The sequence below is a fragment of the Microtus pennsylvanicus genome, chromosome 14 (genome assembly GCF_037038515.1).
Source record: "Microtus pennsylvanicus isolate mMicPen1 chromosome 14, mMicPen1.hap1, whole genome shotgun sequence".
NCBI classification, from domain to species: domain Eukaryota; kingdom Metazoa; phylum Chordata; class Mammalia; order Rodentia; family Cricetidae; genus Microtus; species Microtus pennsylvanicus.
Window position 1 is genome coordinate 15,603,685 of NC_134592.1, and position 17,453 is coordinate 15,621,137.

Below are 17,453 nucleotides of genomic sequence, written 5' to 3' on the forward strand. Positions count from 1 at the left end.
CCCGATGCTCCCAAATCAAATGGCACCAAGGTCTTGTGGGTAAAGTGGGTCCCCTTACACTAAACCAGTTCCCGGAGGCAGTTGTGTTGCTACTGTGTGTGTTTGTGTGCTCAGACCTGGTCTTTGTTTTTAGAAGCAAACATGAGAATGGACATGTATGCACTCATGCAGGCACCCGAGGCTCTTCTACATTTTTTTCTCTGCGTTGACTTTGAATTGTCGGTGCTTAGGAAATAACACCAGAAGATAGGTTACCTTTGCTATCCTTGAGCAACACTGGGCTCTTGTCGGTCTCCTTCAGAGGCTAGACCTCCCCCAGCACTCACAGTGACCCTTTCCCCTTGTTTTAGCCAGCTTTGACTCCTGTAACAAATACCACAGCCTTGGGACTTCAGACAGATTCTGTCGACCCACTCAGAGACTCGAAGTGCGGGGAAGGATTGCCGAGCTGGCTCCTGATGAGGGCTTTCTTCCTAGCTATAAAGGCTCTAATCCCACGTGGGAGCCCCATTCTTATGATCTCAGCTAAACCTAATTCCCTAAGATCTGTCCCCAAATATTGTCTCATTGAAGAGTGAGGCTTCAACTTGTATGAGTTCTTTGGAAAGACACAGCCTTCAACGTGACCCCGCACTGCAGAGGGGCTCCATAGCCTGAGCTGGTGCCCTCCCTCATCAGGCTGGGAGGGGCTTCAGGATCTGGCCTTCACATCAAATGGGTTTCAGCTTCCAGCTGTGTGCATTTGGGGATGACGAGGCTCCTACCGAGTTGATGGAGGTGGGTTCTAGCGTAGTGAATGGTATGATTCTGATTTATTCTCATCGAAACTTTTTTTTTCCCTAGCTGAAAGTGCATTTGAAGGCTGATTGTTATTGTCCATCTCAAGATTGGTCTAGGGCAGGTGGCTAGTGTGGCCCTTAAGCAGGAGGGGCCTGATCTTGGGCCATGACTCTCTCCTGTCTTATGTTAGGGTGGGGAGCTGAGGCCTGTGGAGGGTTGAGAGCGCCTAGGAGGGATCTCATGTGGTTGGTGAAGACCCAGCAAGGCTGACTTCCTCAGTGTCCCTCCCCCATTTCAGCAATGCTTCCTCCTCCCATTTGCTTGTGAGAAGAGCCCCAGATGCCCTGGCTTGCCCTGAACCCCAGTTGAAGAAGACAGACAGGTGTCATCTCCTCCCTGAAAAAGAGCCCTCTGAAGACAGCTTCAAGCCAAAATCTGAAGAGACTTCTCCCCCATGCCTGCCCGCATGTCTTTCTTGTGTGTTCTCTTTGGTGTGTGCTTGTCCCGGACGCCAAGCCATTGTGCTTGTAGCATTTTGGTTTCTGATTTCTACACCTGTCAGTGTGGTGTAAACAGAGTCCATATTTATACTTTACACTGTCTGTAACCCTGTCTTGCTCCCCTGACCTCTTCTCTCTTCCTCCCGCCCTCTCCTTTTGGTGTTGCTGCTGGTACATTAAGCACACGGTCTCTAATAGAGAATGTCTTGGTGACCAGAGATCTACTGGCCTCCCACTGAGCACAGCCCCCAGACCCATAGAATTGTCTTAAAATTTTTATTTTGGGGGCTAGGTATTGTAGACTTAGGAGGGAGAGAGGCAGGTGGATCTCTATGAGTTCCAACCTGGTCTACACAGTGAATTGGATCTAGAGGGATTGCTGGTCTAAGGGGGGACCTTGACCTATCCCGGCCTCAGCTCCAGTGATGTGTCAACCCGGTCCTGGTGACTTGCTACTGAAAAAGTCTCATGGGAGCTATAGGAGCTCCTCGGGGACATTTCTCCTGGAAAAGCGGAGGCAGTGGTCACCAGGCTGCTGCTGGCCACATAGCAGGAGCTACATAGTGAGTTCCAGGCTAACCAGAGCTACATACAGAATGAGACCCTGTCTCAAAACAAAACAAAAAATTGCTTAACAAACAGAAGTTTTATTTTGCTCAATTTTTATTATAAAAATTTCTAACATAGCCAGGCAGTGGTAGCACACGCCCTTAATCCCAGCATTTGGGAGTAGAGGCAGGCGGATCTCTGTGAGCTCGAGGCCAGCCTGGTCTACAGAGCGAGTTCCAGGACAGGCTCCAAAGCTACAGTGAAACCCTGTCTTGAAAAACTTAAAAAAGAAATTCAAAACAAATAATAGAAAGATGAATAAAATTGGCACTGTTCCTCACTTCCCCCTTTAGTCTCTAGCAGGTGCTAACTTATGCCTGTTTTTATTTTATTTATATTTGAAGCAAATCCTGACGTCTAATTTCATATATAAATTTTTTTTTTGTGAGAAAGTATAAAACTTCCCAGAGGATAAAGTTAATAGAGAATGGCTATTTCTAACTGCTGTAGAGTGGATCTACATACTACCTGTGTTAGGATTTGTTGAGCTGTAATCTTATTATTGAGTTTTTAGGGTTCTTATTGTTTTCTTGCCAAGGTAGATAACAGTACGCACACATCACTATGATTCAAGTATCTTCCTTCATTTTATGACTCCTTTTAGTTAAATTAAATAAAGAAGATTGCTGGGTGGTGGTGGCACACACCTTAAATCCCAGCATTAAGGAAGCAGAGGCAGGCTGCTCTGAGTTTGAGGCCAGCCTGGTCTACAGAGAAAGTTCCAGGACATCTGGGGCTACATAGGGAAACCCTGTCTCAATGAAAAAAGGATTTATGTTTTTTTTTTTTGTTTTTTTTTTTTGTTTGTTTTTTCGAGACAGGGTTTCTCTGCGGTTTTGGAGCCTGTCCTGGAACTAGCTCTGTAGACCAGGCTGGTCTCGAACTCACAGAGATCCGCCTGCCTCTGCCTCCCGAGTGCTGGGATTAAAGGCGTGCGCCACCACCGCCCGGCTTAGGATTTATGTTTTTAATTATGTGTCTGTGTCTGTGTCTGAGTGGGTGTGCACACATGGAAACAGGCGTCTGTGGAGGACAGAGTTGTGAGTGTCCCATGGAGCTGCAGGTGGTTGTGAATCTGGCTGCAGCTTTACTCTGGAGGCAGGTGGAGCAGAGAACAAGACTGTTGAGAAGTTAAGGGGGGAGTTTGGGCTGGGACCAGGAAATGGACAACAGAGATAGGAGCCTGGGGGCAATCCCCACTGCAGTCAAGAAAGGCCTTTCCAAGCACTAGAGTTCTGGCTGCTCTCTGAGCAGTAGGAGAGGAATTAGCTTCAGAAAGGCTGGAATGGGGCATCCCAAGCCTCAAATAAGTTCTAAAGCCTGAGCTATGTCAGGGGAGCTGAGAGCTTGTGGGGGATGAGGTGATGTGTTGGAACAAGGTCTATGGGGGGGGGGCTAGAAAGGTCGGCAGAGGTCAGTGCTTAGGAGATTTCAGACCGTGGAGTACCTGAAGGGCAGAGCAGCTAACCCTATAAAGCCGGCCGTTCATGGGCGCCTGGTGCCCAGGCCCTGTGCGTGCTATCCCTCGGGATAGTAGATACCAAATGAAAAGTCTCTCAGCATCCTTGGTCCTGCACACCCTCAGTGGGTGGTGCTGTCCTGGAGCAGGCCTCTCTCTAAGTGGGTGGAAAAGCCCCCTCTCCCTGGCACGAGATTCCTTTGCTCTCAAAGCAGCCTGGGCTCCAGCAGCCAGGAACCTAGGTGTGTACTTGGCTTTTACACTCCCACAAAGCTGTGGCTTGCGGCACATCGTTGAGCTTCCCCGAGCCTCAGTTTCTACATCTGGAACATTAGAAAAGCCCTTCTGTTTTAGTCGCTGGTCTATTGCTGTGAAGAGACACCGTGACCAGGATACCTCTTACAAACTTACCTAAGTATTTTCAGTTTTTGGAAGCTGTTATGAATTGGTCCCCCCGCCTGTTTCTTTCTTATTGGTATGTTGAAAGACTATTGGTTTTTCCATATGTTGAATGTTTACCCTTTTACTTTGATGAAATATGTATCAAACATATGAACTTCTTGGTGGAATTACCAGGAACTTTTAACCAGGATCATGTTATCCACAAACAGTGGTTCTTTGAGACACTGAGCCTGCCATGGGCACTTAAAATCTCATCCAGGGGCAACCCTCCTCTACAAGGCGGCAATTCCTAATCCCTTATTCCTTTCAAAAGTTCATCCACTCACTGTGGCTAAGCATTCAAATACAGGAGCCTATGGGGGCCATTCTTTTTGTTGTTGTTGTTTTTGGAGACAGGGTTTTTCTTTGTAACTTTGGCTGTCTTGGAACTCTCTGTAGACCAAACTGGCCTCAAACTCACAGAGATCCACCCGCTTCTGCCCCCTGAGTGCTGGGATTAAAGGCGTGTGCTACACTGCTCAGCTACAGCTTCTTAATGCATACAGTGGAGTTGATAGGCATAAAGCCCCGAAACTTACTGCCTTGATCACAAGGAACGAGTGCACCGTTGAGTCCCCTTCCTGAATGTGGGTGTCACATAATATTTGACAAAGGGCATGGAGTCTGGAGGTGGCTTCCTGTCTTGGAACCTGACTGCCCTGCTGTGGTCAGGTGGCGTCTCAGGTCCAGTATGAGACCAGTTGAAATGTCCCTGGATAAGCCCGTCTTAGGAGCTGTGTCTCCTGGATAGCCTCTCCTGGCTAGCTGCGGCATCCACAGGCTGGCCCTGGGGCTGCCCCAGACTCCCCAGTTGGCCCATGTTAGTTTCTGGGCAGGTGACGTTGAGGATTAGTTTAATATTGGTTTTCTTTCTTCCAGAAGTTGCTTGACCATCTCAGATCCTAACTTGCTCCCCTCCCCCAGGGGACTGTCCGTAGGGAGAGTTAGCCCTCTCCTACACAATTGAGGAAGTAAGGCTTCTCAGAGGAGTTGAGTGACCTCTGTTGGCCCCTAACTCCCATCCCACCCCATGCAGGGAAGGTGAACTGGCAGGAGTATCCTAAAACAAGGAAAACTTGAGTCTGCTTTGAGCTTAGCTTTTGGGGCAAGTGTTGGAGTGAGCCCGTTACACAGTATCTCACCACCTTGGCTGTGGTCATCCTGAGCCTGGGGCTTTGTCCTGTGAAGAATGCTGCAAGCCCGGAAAGCCTGTTGCCCCTGGAGGGCAGCTGAGAAGACAGCAGGACTGGGGATGCGTGTCACTGCTGTGTGTGGCTCGGGCAGTGAAGTCTAGATGTTGAAGTGGCTGCCGAGATGGACTGAGGTTACTCAGGGTATCATCCAGGCAGGCTCCCTTAGTACTCAGAGTTCATGAGAGCTACAAAGTAGCCCCACACCTCCTACATAGTGTCCCCACACCTCACATCCACTGGCCCAGACAATGACTGGGCGGATGGGTCTGTGTGCCCCGTCTGTGCTGAGAAGCCCAGAGCGGTGTTTTCCTAGTCTTCAGAACCCAACAAGGACCCAGTGTGATGGTAGCATGGATTTAGATTTGGTCAGACCTAGGCTGTATCTGTAGCACAAATTCTAGTAGGTCTTAATATAAAACCCAGAGTCAGATATAGGGGCTAATGCTGAAGACCAGAGAATCAGAGAGAACTAGAGAGTTCTTTTACCTCTACCAATGCTCAGACCTAAGGGGACGATCCTGTCCTCAGACAGTATCTCCAGACTCTGTCTCCACCAAACCTCAGATTGCACGGAGCTCCTGTCTCTTCCTGCCTTATATTCCTCTCTCTGCCCAGCCATATCACTCCTGTCTCCACCTCCCCAGTGCTGGGATTAAAGGCGTGGGATCCCAACTGCCGGCTTCATTTTTGTACGATCTCTGTTTCTCTTTCAGATAGATTCAACCTTGTGCAGCCCAGGGTGGCCTAGAACTCACAGAGCTCCCTCTGCCTATCTCCTGAGTCCTGGGATTAAAGGTCGTGCCACCACTGCCCGGCCTCTAGAGGCTTAGCTCTGCTCTCTGATCTTCCAGCAAGCTCTATTTGTTAAAACACAAACAGAATACCACTATATGCATCTGTCTGCTTGTCTGAGCTGATGGCTGCTTAGCCTTCACCTTCTGCATTTGAGTACCCGTCACTCCTCTTGTGGAAGCAGAGTGGGAGGGGCTGGTGGCCCTGAGTGGTCGCTCCTTTACCTGTCAGTCCTCGTTCAGCCTCCACCGGCATCTTGAGCTATCCACCTCTAGCATACCCGTTTTTCAGATGGAGAGACTGAGGCATAGAGCACAACCTGGCTGTAGGAGGCAGGTGGTTGGGGAGGTTGCCCTTCTTAAGGTCTGGCTGCTGGTAGCGTTTAAGCCTGTGAGGAAGGGAACAGGAGGAAGAAGGAAGATTGCCAGGTGCTATGTAGGGAAGGCCCTAAGCTGGATGTGTGTTTCTCCTCAACTGGTGGTGCTTTCTCGGGGCCACTGGAAGCACTGGTCTGGGTGCCATCTGGCCCTGGCCGGCTTCATTGGCTCCGTTCTTTTTGTCTGCAGGGCGGGGCTTGGGCTGCTGGTAAAACATTTGTTGGGCTGATGGTGTAATCACTCTGCAAGGACACTTGCAATTATATCTGCATTTGGGAAGCTAATTTTCAAGAGCTTTTTTTCCTTCCTAATTATGTGCAATCAGCCAACCAGTGCTCTTGGGATCCTCTATCCTTCGGCTGAGAGACACCTGCTTTTCTCTTCCTGCCTTCCCTTCCAGCTCTGGGCTGCCAGGACACCACAGAGATGAGAGACACAAGTAGGAAGGAGAATGGGCCCAGCTCTGGCACGGCTCCAGGTTGGAGGCTGCTGTCTGTCTTCCCCAGTAGGCAGAAGCTGATGGCGGAGCAGCTGATGGCAGGTGACTTCTCAGTTTGGATATGGGGCAGCAAGTGACAGCAAAACCCGTTCAAATGAGTTTAAGGCCGAAGGCGAATTCCTGGATCCTTGCAGTCTAGCCATAAAAGGACTGGCTCCTAAGGCCTCAAATTGTTACTTCTGTCCTTCCCTACTGTGGCTCGGCCACTGGGGATCTTTTCTTAGGTCCAGACTCTTTCCTCTCTTTCCTCTCGCTCCACCTCTGGATCCTCCTGGTTTTGGAAGCTGGTGCAGCCCTGCTCCAGTCTCTCCTGGTCCTACCCTGTGCTTATTTCAGGGTTTCAGGGCTTGCATGTTTACCTGTTGTTTTCACTGTTAGGTTCCATTGGTGAAACTGCCTGGCACCTGGTCAGTCTTCAGAAGCACGGAAAACGTGAATGGTTGAATGAGACAATCTTAGTAGAAGGGGGCTGAAGGGAAAGCCAGCAATCATCCGGAGGACTTTATTTTGAGAAATCGAAGGTAATTAATCGATCTGTTGTGAATTAGCCCCACGGCTCCCTCTTGACATGGCTTCTGACATCTGGGGTCATTCTTGCACACCCACCGGCTTCCTGAGTGGTATGCAAGTCACAGCTGACCGTTGCGTGGTCCTTAATGGAAGAGGTAGGTCTGGAGCAGGCCTCTGGCTGATGGCCTCCGCAGGCTCCTGGGCTCCATGGTAGCCCCACTCCTGCACCCTTTGAAGGGTCCTTCCTGGGACAGGATTTAGCGGTCGATAGGAAAGGGTGTGTCTGCCGTTGGAGTAAAATACAGGCAGGTGGTCAGTGTGTGTGGGAACCGGCCTGTGGGTAGGGCACAGCAGACAGGGTGTGGACTGTGGGTGGGGTGGTGACATCTGTTAGGGGCCTCAGTGCCAGGTGGTAAGAGAAGCTGCACGAAGGCATGATGGGGCAGGACAGCGAGGTGAGTCATGCTTCTGAAGTGGAAGGTCATTGGCACGAGGTGGACAGGTAGGGCAGCAGGGAGACCATCTAGAGACTGTCTGTTGGCCCACAGTACACAGGTATGTGCCTCTTGCATACGTTGCTCCCGGTGCCTGGCAGGCATTCCTCCCTCTCCTTTCTCTACTTCTACTAGGAATAAGATATTCCTGTTTTTGCCATTTCTTCTGCACAGGGCCCTGGCTCTTGGCATTGCTGTATTGGCTGCTGTGACCCCCGTGTCGGGCTTGAGGGATTATTGCAGATGTTTGGGGCCTGTTGTCATGACTCCCAGCTGCAGAGCCTGGCAGGGCATGAGCACTGGGAAGGAGGGAGGTGGGGGGCATGTGCCCGCCTGCTGCGAGCTGGCTCTGGAGCGTGACTCTGGGCAGTGGGGTCCTCTGAGGCCTCCGTGTCACTCTCACTTCTTCCAGAGGCCTTCCCATCCGTGCCATAGGAGTGCGATGCAACTGATTTTTCTCTCATTAGCAGATGCAGAAGCCTTTGGAGGTTGGGTGGTATTTGCTAGATTTTTTTTTTCTTTTTCAAGACACGGTTTATCTCGGTAACCATCCTAACTGTCCTGGAACTCGCTCTTGTAGACCAGGCTGGCCTCAAAGTCACAGAGATCCGCCTGCCTCTGCCTCCCGAGTGCTGGGACTAAAGGCGTGCGCCACCACCGCCCAGCCTATTCTGTGGATTTTTGTCGTGTCATTTTTCCCATGCACCAGTCTCCTCTCCTGACCGGAGGTATCTAGAGCCTGCTTGGTTGGATTCCTCTCTGCACAGGACACTCACCTCTTAACAGACAGTCTTTTGCTCTGAGAGCCAACCACCTCTTTTGTGGCTTAGCAGACATCTGCTTTCTCATCCCTTTTGTTTCTTTGAAGGTTCCTTTTGCTTGGAAAGTCAGCCTCGTGCTGAGGGACAACCAAGGGGACCCAGGCTTATCCTAATTCTGGACCTTGGATGCTGTAGGGCATGTCCAGGCTATATACTCCCAGATGTTTGAGTGAGGCCAGTCATACCTTAGGGAGTGTCTTCTGTGCCCTTGATAGCCTCAGTCAGGGCTATTCCTCAGGTGTGGAGGACTCTTCCCCCTTGTGAATCCAGGCTCCAAGAGAGGATTTTAGCCAGGCTTGGGGCAGGGATGGGCTGAGGGACCAGAGCCAGCTCTGTCCTTAACACTTCTTCTCCCAAATGTCCCAGAGTTCTCCTAGCAGACCTGAGCTCCATACAGCCAGGTATATAGCCCCATACAGACCACGGTACATGGCTGAGTTTGAGAGACAGTGCTGAATTTAGACCACGGCTGTGCTCTCTGCTTGCTCCCAGCCTTGGGCAAGCGTGTTAATGACTCTGAACTTGGCACATGAGTGTGTGTTGGTCCCATGCAGCGGGGAGGCTATGGGAGTGTTCAGTGTATGAGCAACGCCTGGTACTCACAGGCACCTCCTTCACCTCGTCATCATCCCCTCCTCCCCATCCCTTCTTTCCTGTGGTTTCAGGGAGCAGGCTGAGTGGGGATGAGACAGCCCAGGTACTGCAGGTGTTGGCCTAGCATTTGGGTCATGCCCAGGCCTTCGGAATCCTCTGGAAACTGGAGAGTCTCAGACAGCAGATCAAGTTACTACTTTTTGAGTTGAGGTGCTCCGTGCATTTGGGATAGGGACTGGGGCCGGGTCCCTACACCCCCAGAAGAAGCCTGACTGGCCCCTGCAGGGCCCTGGTGTGCCTGGTGCTGGCACAGTTTTAGGTTCCAACTGGCTCCACGTTCTGAGAATCTGTTACTACACACAGCGCTTGGCAGAGTCCAGGGTGGGACCTGTTTCTGAGCCAGGAGTTGGGTGTGGCTGGCCTGGGCATCTTTCCTTGACCTCAGTGTGACCCTGGAGTCAGGATTGTCAGCCTTCTTCCCAATTCATAATCCAGGTCTGAGGCCTGGGTCCTTACGTTTCCAGGGTCCCCTTTCCAGGCCTGCTGTTCTCATCAGGGACCCTGGAAAAGCTCATTGACCCCGTGGGTACTGTGTGAACCTGAGTGCCAGTTTCTTCTTCCCTTGGCCATCTAGATTCCCTTTGAATTTGTGGGCAGGTTTTCCTATGTCTCCCCACCCTGGGCACTTCAAGGAAGTGTCTGGGCGTCATAGGGAGGCAAAGCCGCTGAACAAAGAAACCTTGGTGCTGTAGCCGGTACAACAAGGTGCCTAGCAGAGGTGGCCACGTCCTCCTGTTCAGAGGGCAGGGTGTCATCACGGGGGCGGGGGCAAGGGGATCCCGAGGCGGGGAAATTGCCCTGGATTAGCTGAGTGAACCCAGGGCAGTGACCAAGGTCCTGATAAGAGGAAGAAGGAGTGCCAAAGAGAGGAGATGAGGCAGTACAGTGGAGGCCAGTCAGTGATGTGGCTGGGAGCCAAAGAGTGTGACAGTTTCCAGAACCGGAGAGGACAGGCCAGGGTCGAGTCCTCCCATCCTGGGAAGGGAGAATAGGCTGACCCACACCATGGAAGGTTCCATGTGTTCAGTCATTCACTGTGTGGATGGAATGCTGTGCTCGTCCACACTGCCCATCTCAGGCTCCGGGGTGGCGCTACAGCCCCAGAAAGCAGTTTCGGGTCAAGGTCACAGCTCTCTGTGGCCAGGCGGGTATCAGAGCTAGGCTTCTTGGCTCTCTACCGTACCACAGGCCAGTGCTCCTTGGGATTTGCCATCCCGAGGTGCCTGAGGTTTGGCAGTATTTAGACAATTCTCTGAGATGGGAACAGGGCGCGCTCTGGCCCGTGTTTGATGTAAACCCTCAAGTGCCTCCTGCTGGTGAGGCTAGTGAGGACATTGGCTCAGCTTGGGCCTCCAGGGCGCACACAGCAGCTCCTGGTTTGTACTCCCCCACCTTTCACGTGGCAAGGCCTGTGGCTTAGGTGTTCCTCTGGGCCAGGGTTCCACAGAGAAACCCAGCACATGACAGTGACAGTTGGATGGGGAAAATCTATGTCCAAGAGAAGCCCCTTTCCCCAATGTCTGTGGCTTCAGGATCCCCTCTGGTGGTCCTGTGACTAGGGGCCAGGTTGAGGGGTGTGTGGTTGCTCAGGAGGCAGTTTGGTTACGGGTGTGCAGCTTTTCTGAGTGTCAGTGCCTTGCATGCATGCAGCATGCATGCAGCATGCATGCAGCATGTATGTAGCATGCATGTAGCATGCATGCTACGTCCAAGCCGCACTGCTGTGTAACAGCACAGCAGGTGTACCCTGAAGGCTGCTGTTAGGAAAGTGTGGGCCGACGTCTCCCGTTTAGAGCCCCTGCAGCTTGCCTTGTTCTCCAGGCCGAGACCAGGCTGGGATTCTTGCATTCTTGGGACTCAGAATTCTGCATCCAGGGAGCAGGCTGCATTGCAAGCCTCAGTAAGGTCGGCTGGTAACCAGGTTGGAGGAGGCCTATGGGTAGCTCTTCTTATAGTCCGTCTCTTCCACTTGAGGGCCCAAAAGACTTCAATTAGATTTTCTTTACTCTAAAGAGGTATGTCAGAGCTTTGAAGGGTCAGGTCTGATACCTTCGTGGCTCACCCCAGCTCCATTCTGATTCTGCTCTGGAAACTGAAGAGTGGCTTGCACGGGCATTGTAGCCCCAGATGTCTCCTTTTCCTGAAAGAGCAACAAGGGTGAGTCACTTGCTCTGCCAGCCAGTGTGGGTTCACTAGGAAGAGCCACTTCCGGGGCCCTGGCTTGTTCAAGGTCTGAGGGGTTGATGAGTCAGGTTGCTTGTCTGTACTGAGAAAAAAATAACACCTGGGCCTGCCTCCCTCCCTTGGGTGGGGCACCTAGTGTGGGCAGGGTCTTCAGGATGCTGACCTTCCAATTAAGGGAAGGAACCCTCCTACCCCCCCATCCCATAAATAAAAAAGGACATATGGCAGGTTTCAGTTTATCTGGTTTGTCTCTGGTGCTGTCCAAACAATTCATATGTTTGTACTGGCTTTAAAATTCTGTTCATATGTTGTCTTTATATCGGGCCATTTCAGTTCCTGGCACTGTTAATAGGAGGAAAATCCAAATCACAGAGCAGTCGGCAAGGAAACAGGGATTCCAGCGAGGGAACAGGCAGCACCTTGCAGACTGCATTCTCACACGCGCGTGGCCAGGACTTATTAAAATTCGGGGGCATGTAGATAGGGCATACCCCTGCTCCCTGAGGAGCAGGTGTTAGTCAGGACAGGCTAGGTCAGGCTGCAGGGACGGACGTTCAAGAGGGCAGAAACGTCAAAGGCCTGGCTCAAACTTATACAGAGTCCACTGTGGATATGCCTACTCCATGTTCCCTCGGCAGTGGTTCAGTGCTGTGTTCCTTAAGCCACTGTGGTCTCTCTAGACACTGTGGTTACTTTAGATCAGGCAATTCTGTCCTGTCCATTACAGAGCCCTGTTGTCCAGATGCCTGGGACATGCTTCCAGTTGGCAGTGTCCCCTGTTCTCATGGATGGGGTTGGGGGAGGCCAGTCTCAGACTCATAGTCTTCCTGCCTCAGCCTTCCACATACTGGCTGTGGGTCCTCCTGGTGATTAGCCTCTTCCCAGACTGGGACCTTCTCACCCTTTATGTCCTCAGGTCAGGAGGACTAGTTGGAGGGTCTGGTAGTCACAACGGAATGCTGTTTCCTGAAGTACATGCTAATTCAGTTCATGTTTCGTTAGCCAAGGCAATTACTGTGGGTGTGGCTGAGCAAGATGGGCATGAGGGATAGGCCGTTGTGGCACTTAGGCGTTCAAGAGAGAGGGCTACTGCTGTGGACGGTCACCGTCCTGAACCAAAGGAGGGACCGTCCTTCCTCTCTGCAAACCGTTAGTTCCTATTCCTTCAGGGTGCACGCTCCCTGGAGTTCTGGGGAGGGGCCCTCCTGTCATTGGTGTTCAGCCGGAAGACAAGATTATGAGTTTGAGTAGACCTCTGCCCCAAACTTACTAGTGCAGATTTTATCAAGAAAGTGAAAATTGCCCCTAGGCACAGGCTTTTTAATAACATTTAAATTATTAAACTTTTTAACTCTTATTGTTCCCTTTCCCGTATTGTTGAAAGTAAATAAATTTGCTCATGACAAAAAACAAGGACGTGGCTCTAGGTCATCCACTGCTGTGCTGTTGTGGTCCCCCCTCCCCCACTGAGCACTGTAGCCTGGGCCCCTGTGACCTGCCTTCCGAGGACCCAGATGTTGACACTGTTCTACAGTCTCAGTGTCTAATGTGACCATCGTGTGACCCCACCATGGAAGGACTTGGGAGCCCGCCTGATGTTCCATCCGCCCGCTGTCAAGGATGCAGTGAAAGAGAAGTCTGCCTCCTCTCTAGCCCCTCCTCCAAGCTGCCCTTGCCCTTGACCTGAAGCCTCACTGAGATCATTTTCTTGTGGTACTTAGGATTCATTTTGTGTGCACAAGTACCCATTCTCCAGGACATTGCTCTCCACAGAGCTGTGTGAGGCACCCGGGGTTTCTGCGCCCCCCAGGCTCTCCTGTGGCCTTGGAGTTGTCCCTGCAAGATCCTGCCTTCCTGGTCCTCTGTGCTGCCTTGTGCTGTTTCTTCAGTGGCATCTGGCTTCTTGGTGGTGCGTCTCCTTTCATGTAGTCTGCTCTGGTCTTCTGCACTCACGGACAGTTTGACAGCTGGCATCCCAGAGCCCGCAGCATTCATACGCCTGTGTCTGGGTGGTGCGGTAGGATGAGGGAGTCACTCCACAGCCAGATCCCTAGTTTCTCCCCACTCCCCTGACTTTCATAGTCCTCTCTTCTCCCACTCTTTGGGGTCATGATTTCCTTTCTGAACTTTCTGGTTGCAGCAGGATTTCAGAGTCTACACCTTGGGACTTCCTGATGAAGAATTGAATTGAGTCCGACAGGTTATTTCCCTTGAGGTAAAAGCAGTAGGAGAAATGGTTTCTATGAACCTTCCTGCCTCGCCTCTTCTCTAGTCTACAGAGGGCTTAGGGGCTCAAGATCTGTTGCCCAGAGGATGAAAGTTTTTCTTGCCTCCCTGGGGTTATGTCCAGTTGTGTCGCACCAGTTTGGGAAACTTTCCTGAGCCTTTGAGCATCATCCTGTCCCAACTTCAAGTAAAGGGGTAATCCGGGCCCCCTCCTTGTGGGCCTGCATGTTGCCAGTGAACAGTGAAGGGCCTGTGGTGTGTGTGCGTGTGTGAGCGCGTGCGTGCATGTGTGTGTGTATGCGCGAGCGCGTGTGCGCTTGTGTTCTGAGGGGACACTCTAGCAGTCCCCAAGTCCCCATTTGTCTTCCCCCCTTTTTTTGTCCTCCTTCCTAGAGCTCTGAGCTGGATGACCTGCTGGGGCTCTTAGAGGAGCTTGGCCTTTGTAAGATTTCAGTCAACCAGACGTTCTCAGTTGCTTTCTTGTGGTATGCATCCCATCTGTTTTAAAGTTAGAGACCTCCCCATCTCTTTGAAAGGATTGGGGTGATGTAAAATGAGGCCCGATGGGAAGTGACTGCAGATGTCTCAGCAGGTAAGGACCACATGTTGAGATCATCTGGATATGAGCAGATTTCCCCATGGGAATCTTGACCATAGGGAGACTAAAGGCTGTGGAGAAACTGGTCCTACCAGGTGTAGGTGATGTGTGCCCATGATGTCTGCCTTTCCCATCAGGTCCATGTTTTGTTGAGATTTGAGAACCCACCTTGAGCAGCTTTAGGCTGTGTGACCTGGGCCAGGTTCCCTCGCTCAGGACAGTAGCTATAGTTTTCTTCTCTCTCCAGTTGTGCTGGAATGATCTGGGAAGGAGACAGGTTCTCAGATTGCTGAGCCTCCTCCTGATGCGGTGTGTCCCCTTGCCTTGGGCACGGGTGGCCTGAGGCCTTGTTGCCATGTATCTGGCCTCTGCCTTGTGCGGTCATGGGAGCAGGTGACGCTGGCTGTCATTCCGTCAGCAAGTACAGGGAGATGGAATGAGAACCCCCGAGCTATCAACCATAGCATTCTCTCATTGGGTTCTTTGGGGCCAGCTTCTGTTGGAGCCTAGGGCTGAAGGAAGGTTAGCCACATGTTTCCTCTGGCTGACCCAGATGGTTACAGTGGTCCTCATCCCTGCTGTCTGCTGGTTCCTCTGTTGGACCTCGGGAAGCATTTGCTAAGCAAGTGGCGAACATGTAAGAAGTGAGGACGATGACGTCAGCTGAGGGAGATCCTGCCTGCTTCCTGAGGCTGCGAGTACCCAGGCTGGCTGTGGCATTTATTGTGCCAGGGCTGGGAGCTAAGCTGCTTTTCCATATTTATAGCTCTACTGGACATCAGCCCTTTATGGACAGCTGTTGGCGGGTGGGCACCAGAACTTGGCCAGGGGCACAGTTTTTAATTTTACACAGTCCCTGTTTCAAGGAGTCTAGGTGAGTGAACCGTAGGTCCCCGGTTCTTCCTGGACCCCAGCCTTCTCTGGGCCCTTTCCTTGGTAAAATACACACATGGGCTGCTTCAGTTCCTGCGGGCCTGGTTTGACTCTTTCTTCCTGAGCGACAGCAGGGGCTAAGGGCTGGAAGAATGGGAATCCAGGTTCATGGGCGTGTTGTGTGAGTGTGTGGAGGAGGACTCGAGTGAGCTGAGTCCTGAAGGTTGGGGATGGCAAGTGCACACTCTGGAGAGGGATAAGACAGCCCTGTGTGCCCCACCCCAGGGAGGCGGGGCCTAGCTGGGCTTGCAGTAGAAAATGCGAGGCAGGTCATTGAAGGAAGGTGGGTAGCCAGCAGGGAGCCTTAGTGTGGCACGCTCTGGAAAGATGTCCACGTAACCCGTGAACTCAGATGGGACGGGTGAGACGAGTGTGATGGACAGTTGGCCGTGGGACCGTGTGGGAAGGTGGGGGAGAAAGATGGAGGACGCAAAGCCCAGGCTAATTCCACAGTGAGAGAAAACATATTTGTCTTCCCGAGTCTGGCTTATTTCATTTAGCACAGTGATCCTTAGTTCCATCCGCTTCCCTGCAAACGCCATAGTCGCTTTCCTCTTTACAGCAGGCTAAAATTCCACGGATGTGTCTCTTCATGCGTTACTCCATGGGCAGAGCTTCAGTCTGGTCCCATACCCTGCCTTGTGTGTGAATGCTCAGCAGTAAACATGGGCATGCGGGAACGTCTGTGGTGTACTGACATTATGGAGGGGTAGATGAGGGGAAGAGGAGGGGAAAGTGCAGCCTCCATTTACAGGTAATGAGGGCAGTCGGATATGCGTGACATGGAAGCAGGAGGGTGGGGAGGAAGGTGACCAGCAAGGGGCCGGCATGAAGAAGGAGTAAGAACAAAGGATAGTGATGTATATGTATTAAGTGTCCTGGTGAAGCCTGTTTCTTTGCATGTTAAAAATTAGTAATAAACCAGGTGGCAGTGATGCACGCCTTGAATCCCAGCACTTGGGAGGCAGAGGCAGGCGGATCTCTGTGTTTGAGACCAGCCTGGTCTTTCGAATGAATTCTAGGACAGGCTCCAGAGCTACACAGAGATACCCTGTCTCAAAAAACTTAAAAAAAAAAGGCTGGTGTGGCGGTGCACGCCTTTAATTTCAGCACTTGGGAGTCAGAGACAGGTGGATTGCTGTGAGTTAAAGACCAGTTTGGTCTCCATAGCAAGTTCTAGAGCTGCACAGTGAGTTCCTGTCTGAAAAACAAAACAAATAAACTCAAACTGAGAAAAATCTTGGAGTTTTGTCAGGTAGCGTAAGCACCCCTCCCCCAAACCCAAATACCTCCCCCAACCAAGTTAAGGGTGAGAGGGATATGGGTTTGCTAGAGACCAAGGATGGTAGGAAGGATGTGGTGGCCAGGAGTGGAGAAATGCAAGTGGGAAAGTGGTTAGCTGGTGATAGGCAGACCCGTGGCCCAGAACAAGGCATTCAGAAAGTGGTTAGCTGGTGATAGGCAGATCCGTGGCCCAGACCAAGGCATTCAGAAAGTGGTTAGTTAGCTGGTGATAGGCAGACCCGTGGCCCAGACCAAGGCATTCAGAAAGTGGTTAGTTAGCTGGTGATAGGCAGGCCTGTGGCCCAGAACAAGGCCTTTGGATCATGGCGAATGTTTTGGGGTTCTATCTGTGATAGTTGAGGGAAACAGGGGAGTCTTGGGGCTGTCCAGGCCAGAGGTTTTGTTGCTGAAGACCCAGCCTGGCTCAGAGTTAGAGGGCTCGGGGACTGATAGTGGTTGCCAGCTCTACAGGATTCCAGCCCAGTTTCCCTGGGAATCAGCTGTCTCTTCTAGGTTGTGAAGAGAACTAGGGGCTCAGGGCTCAGTAACCTTGCCTTCGAAAGGAGGTCCTTCTAAGGCTGCTGGCCGGAGAGGCCTGAGCGTTGAGTGTGCCGCTCTCTCGGTCAGTCCCACTCTGGCTCTCGGCTGGCTGTGGGGTGGTCTGGCGAGGATGCTTCTGCTGGCTGCAGTAACACCTGTCTTCTTTGTTTTCTCCGCAGGAAGCGAGGGATAGAGGTCGTGCAGGTGAGTACAGATTACATCTCCACGTTTCTTCTGTGTGGTGACCTCAGCATGCTTAATCTGTCTTCTTGAGAGATTGGGTGGTCGGCCGCTTTTTATGGGTGCCTGGATTGTGACATCCCGTCGAGATCTGGCAGCTTCTGTCCCCAGCTGGGTCCAGACTCAGGCTGGTGGCTGCCAGCGTTTGGAGAGTTTACAGTGTGAGGAATAGGCAGGGCCGGGAGTCCTGGGGATCATGGCACTTGGGTTGGTGTTAGGAAGGGCGAGGGGACAGTAATGACTGGCTGTGTGTCCTGCCATCCTGTCCTCTGCTCAGTCTTGGGCTCCTTGGCTGGAGAAGGAAGAAGGCTGGATGGAG

At 51.9% G+C, this 17,453-nt stretch overlaps 1 protein-coding gene across 2 annotated transcripts in view; it reads left to right on the top strand.

Annotated features, from left to right (window-relative positions):
- The window catches only part of Itpk1 (inositol-tetrakisphosphate 1-kinase), a 134,391-nt gene that overhangs the window by 14,953 nt on the left and 101,985 nt on the right, over window positions 1–17,453 (top strand). For both annotated transcript variants that reach the window (XM_075947667.1, XM_075947668.1), the window contains exon 2: window positions 17,074–17,098. In XM_075947667.1, the coding sequence (XP_075803782.1) occupies window positions 17,074–17,098 (25 nt within the window). The remainder of the gene's footprint in view (window positions 1–17,073; window positions 17,099–17,453) is intronic.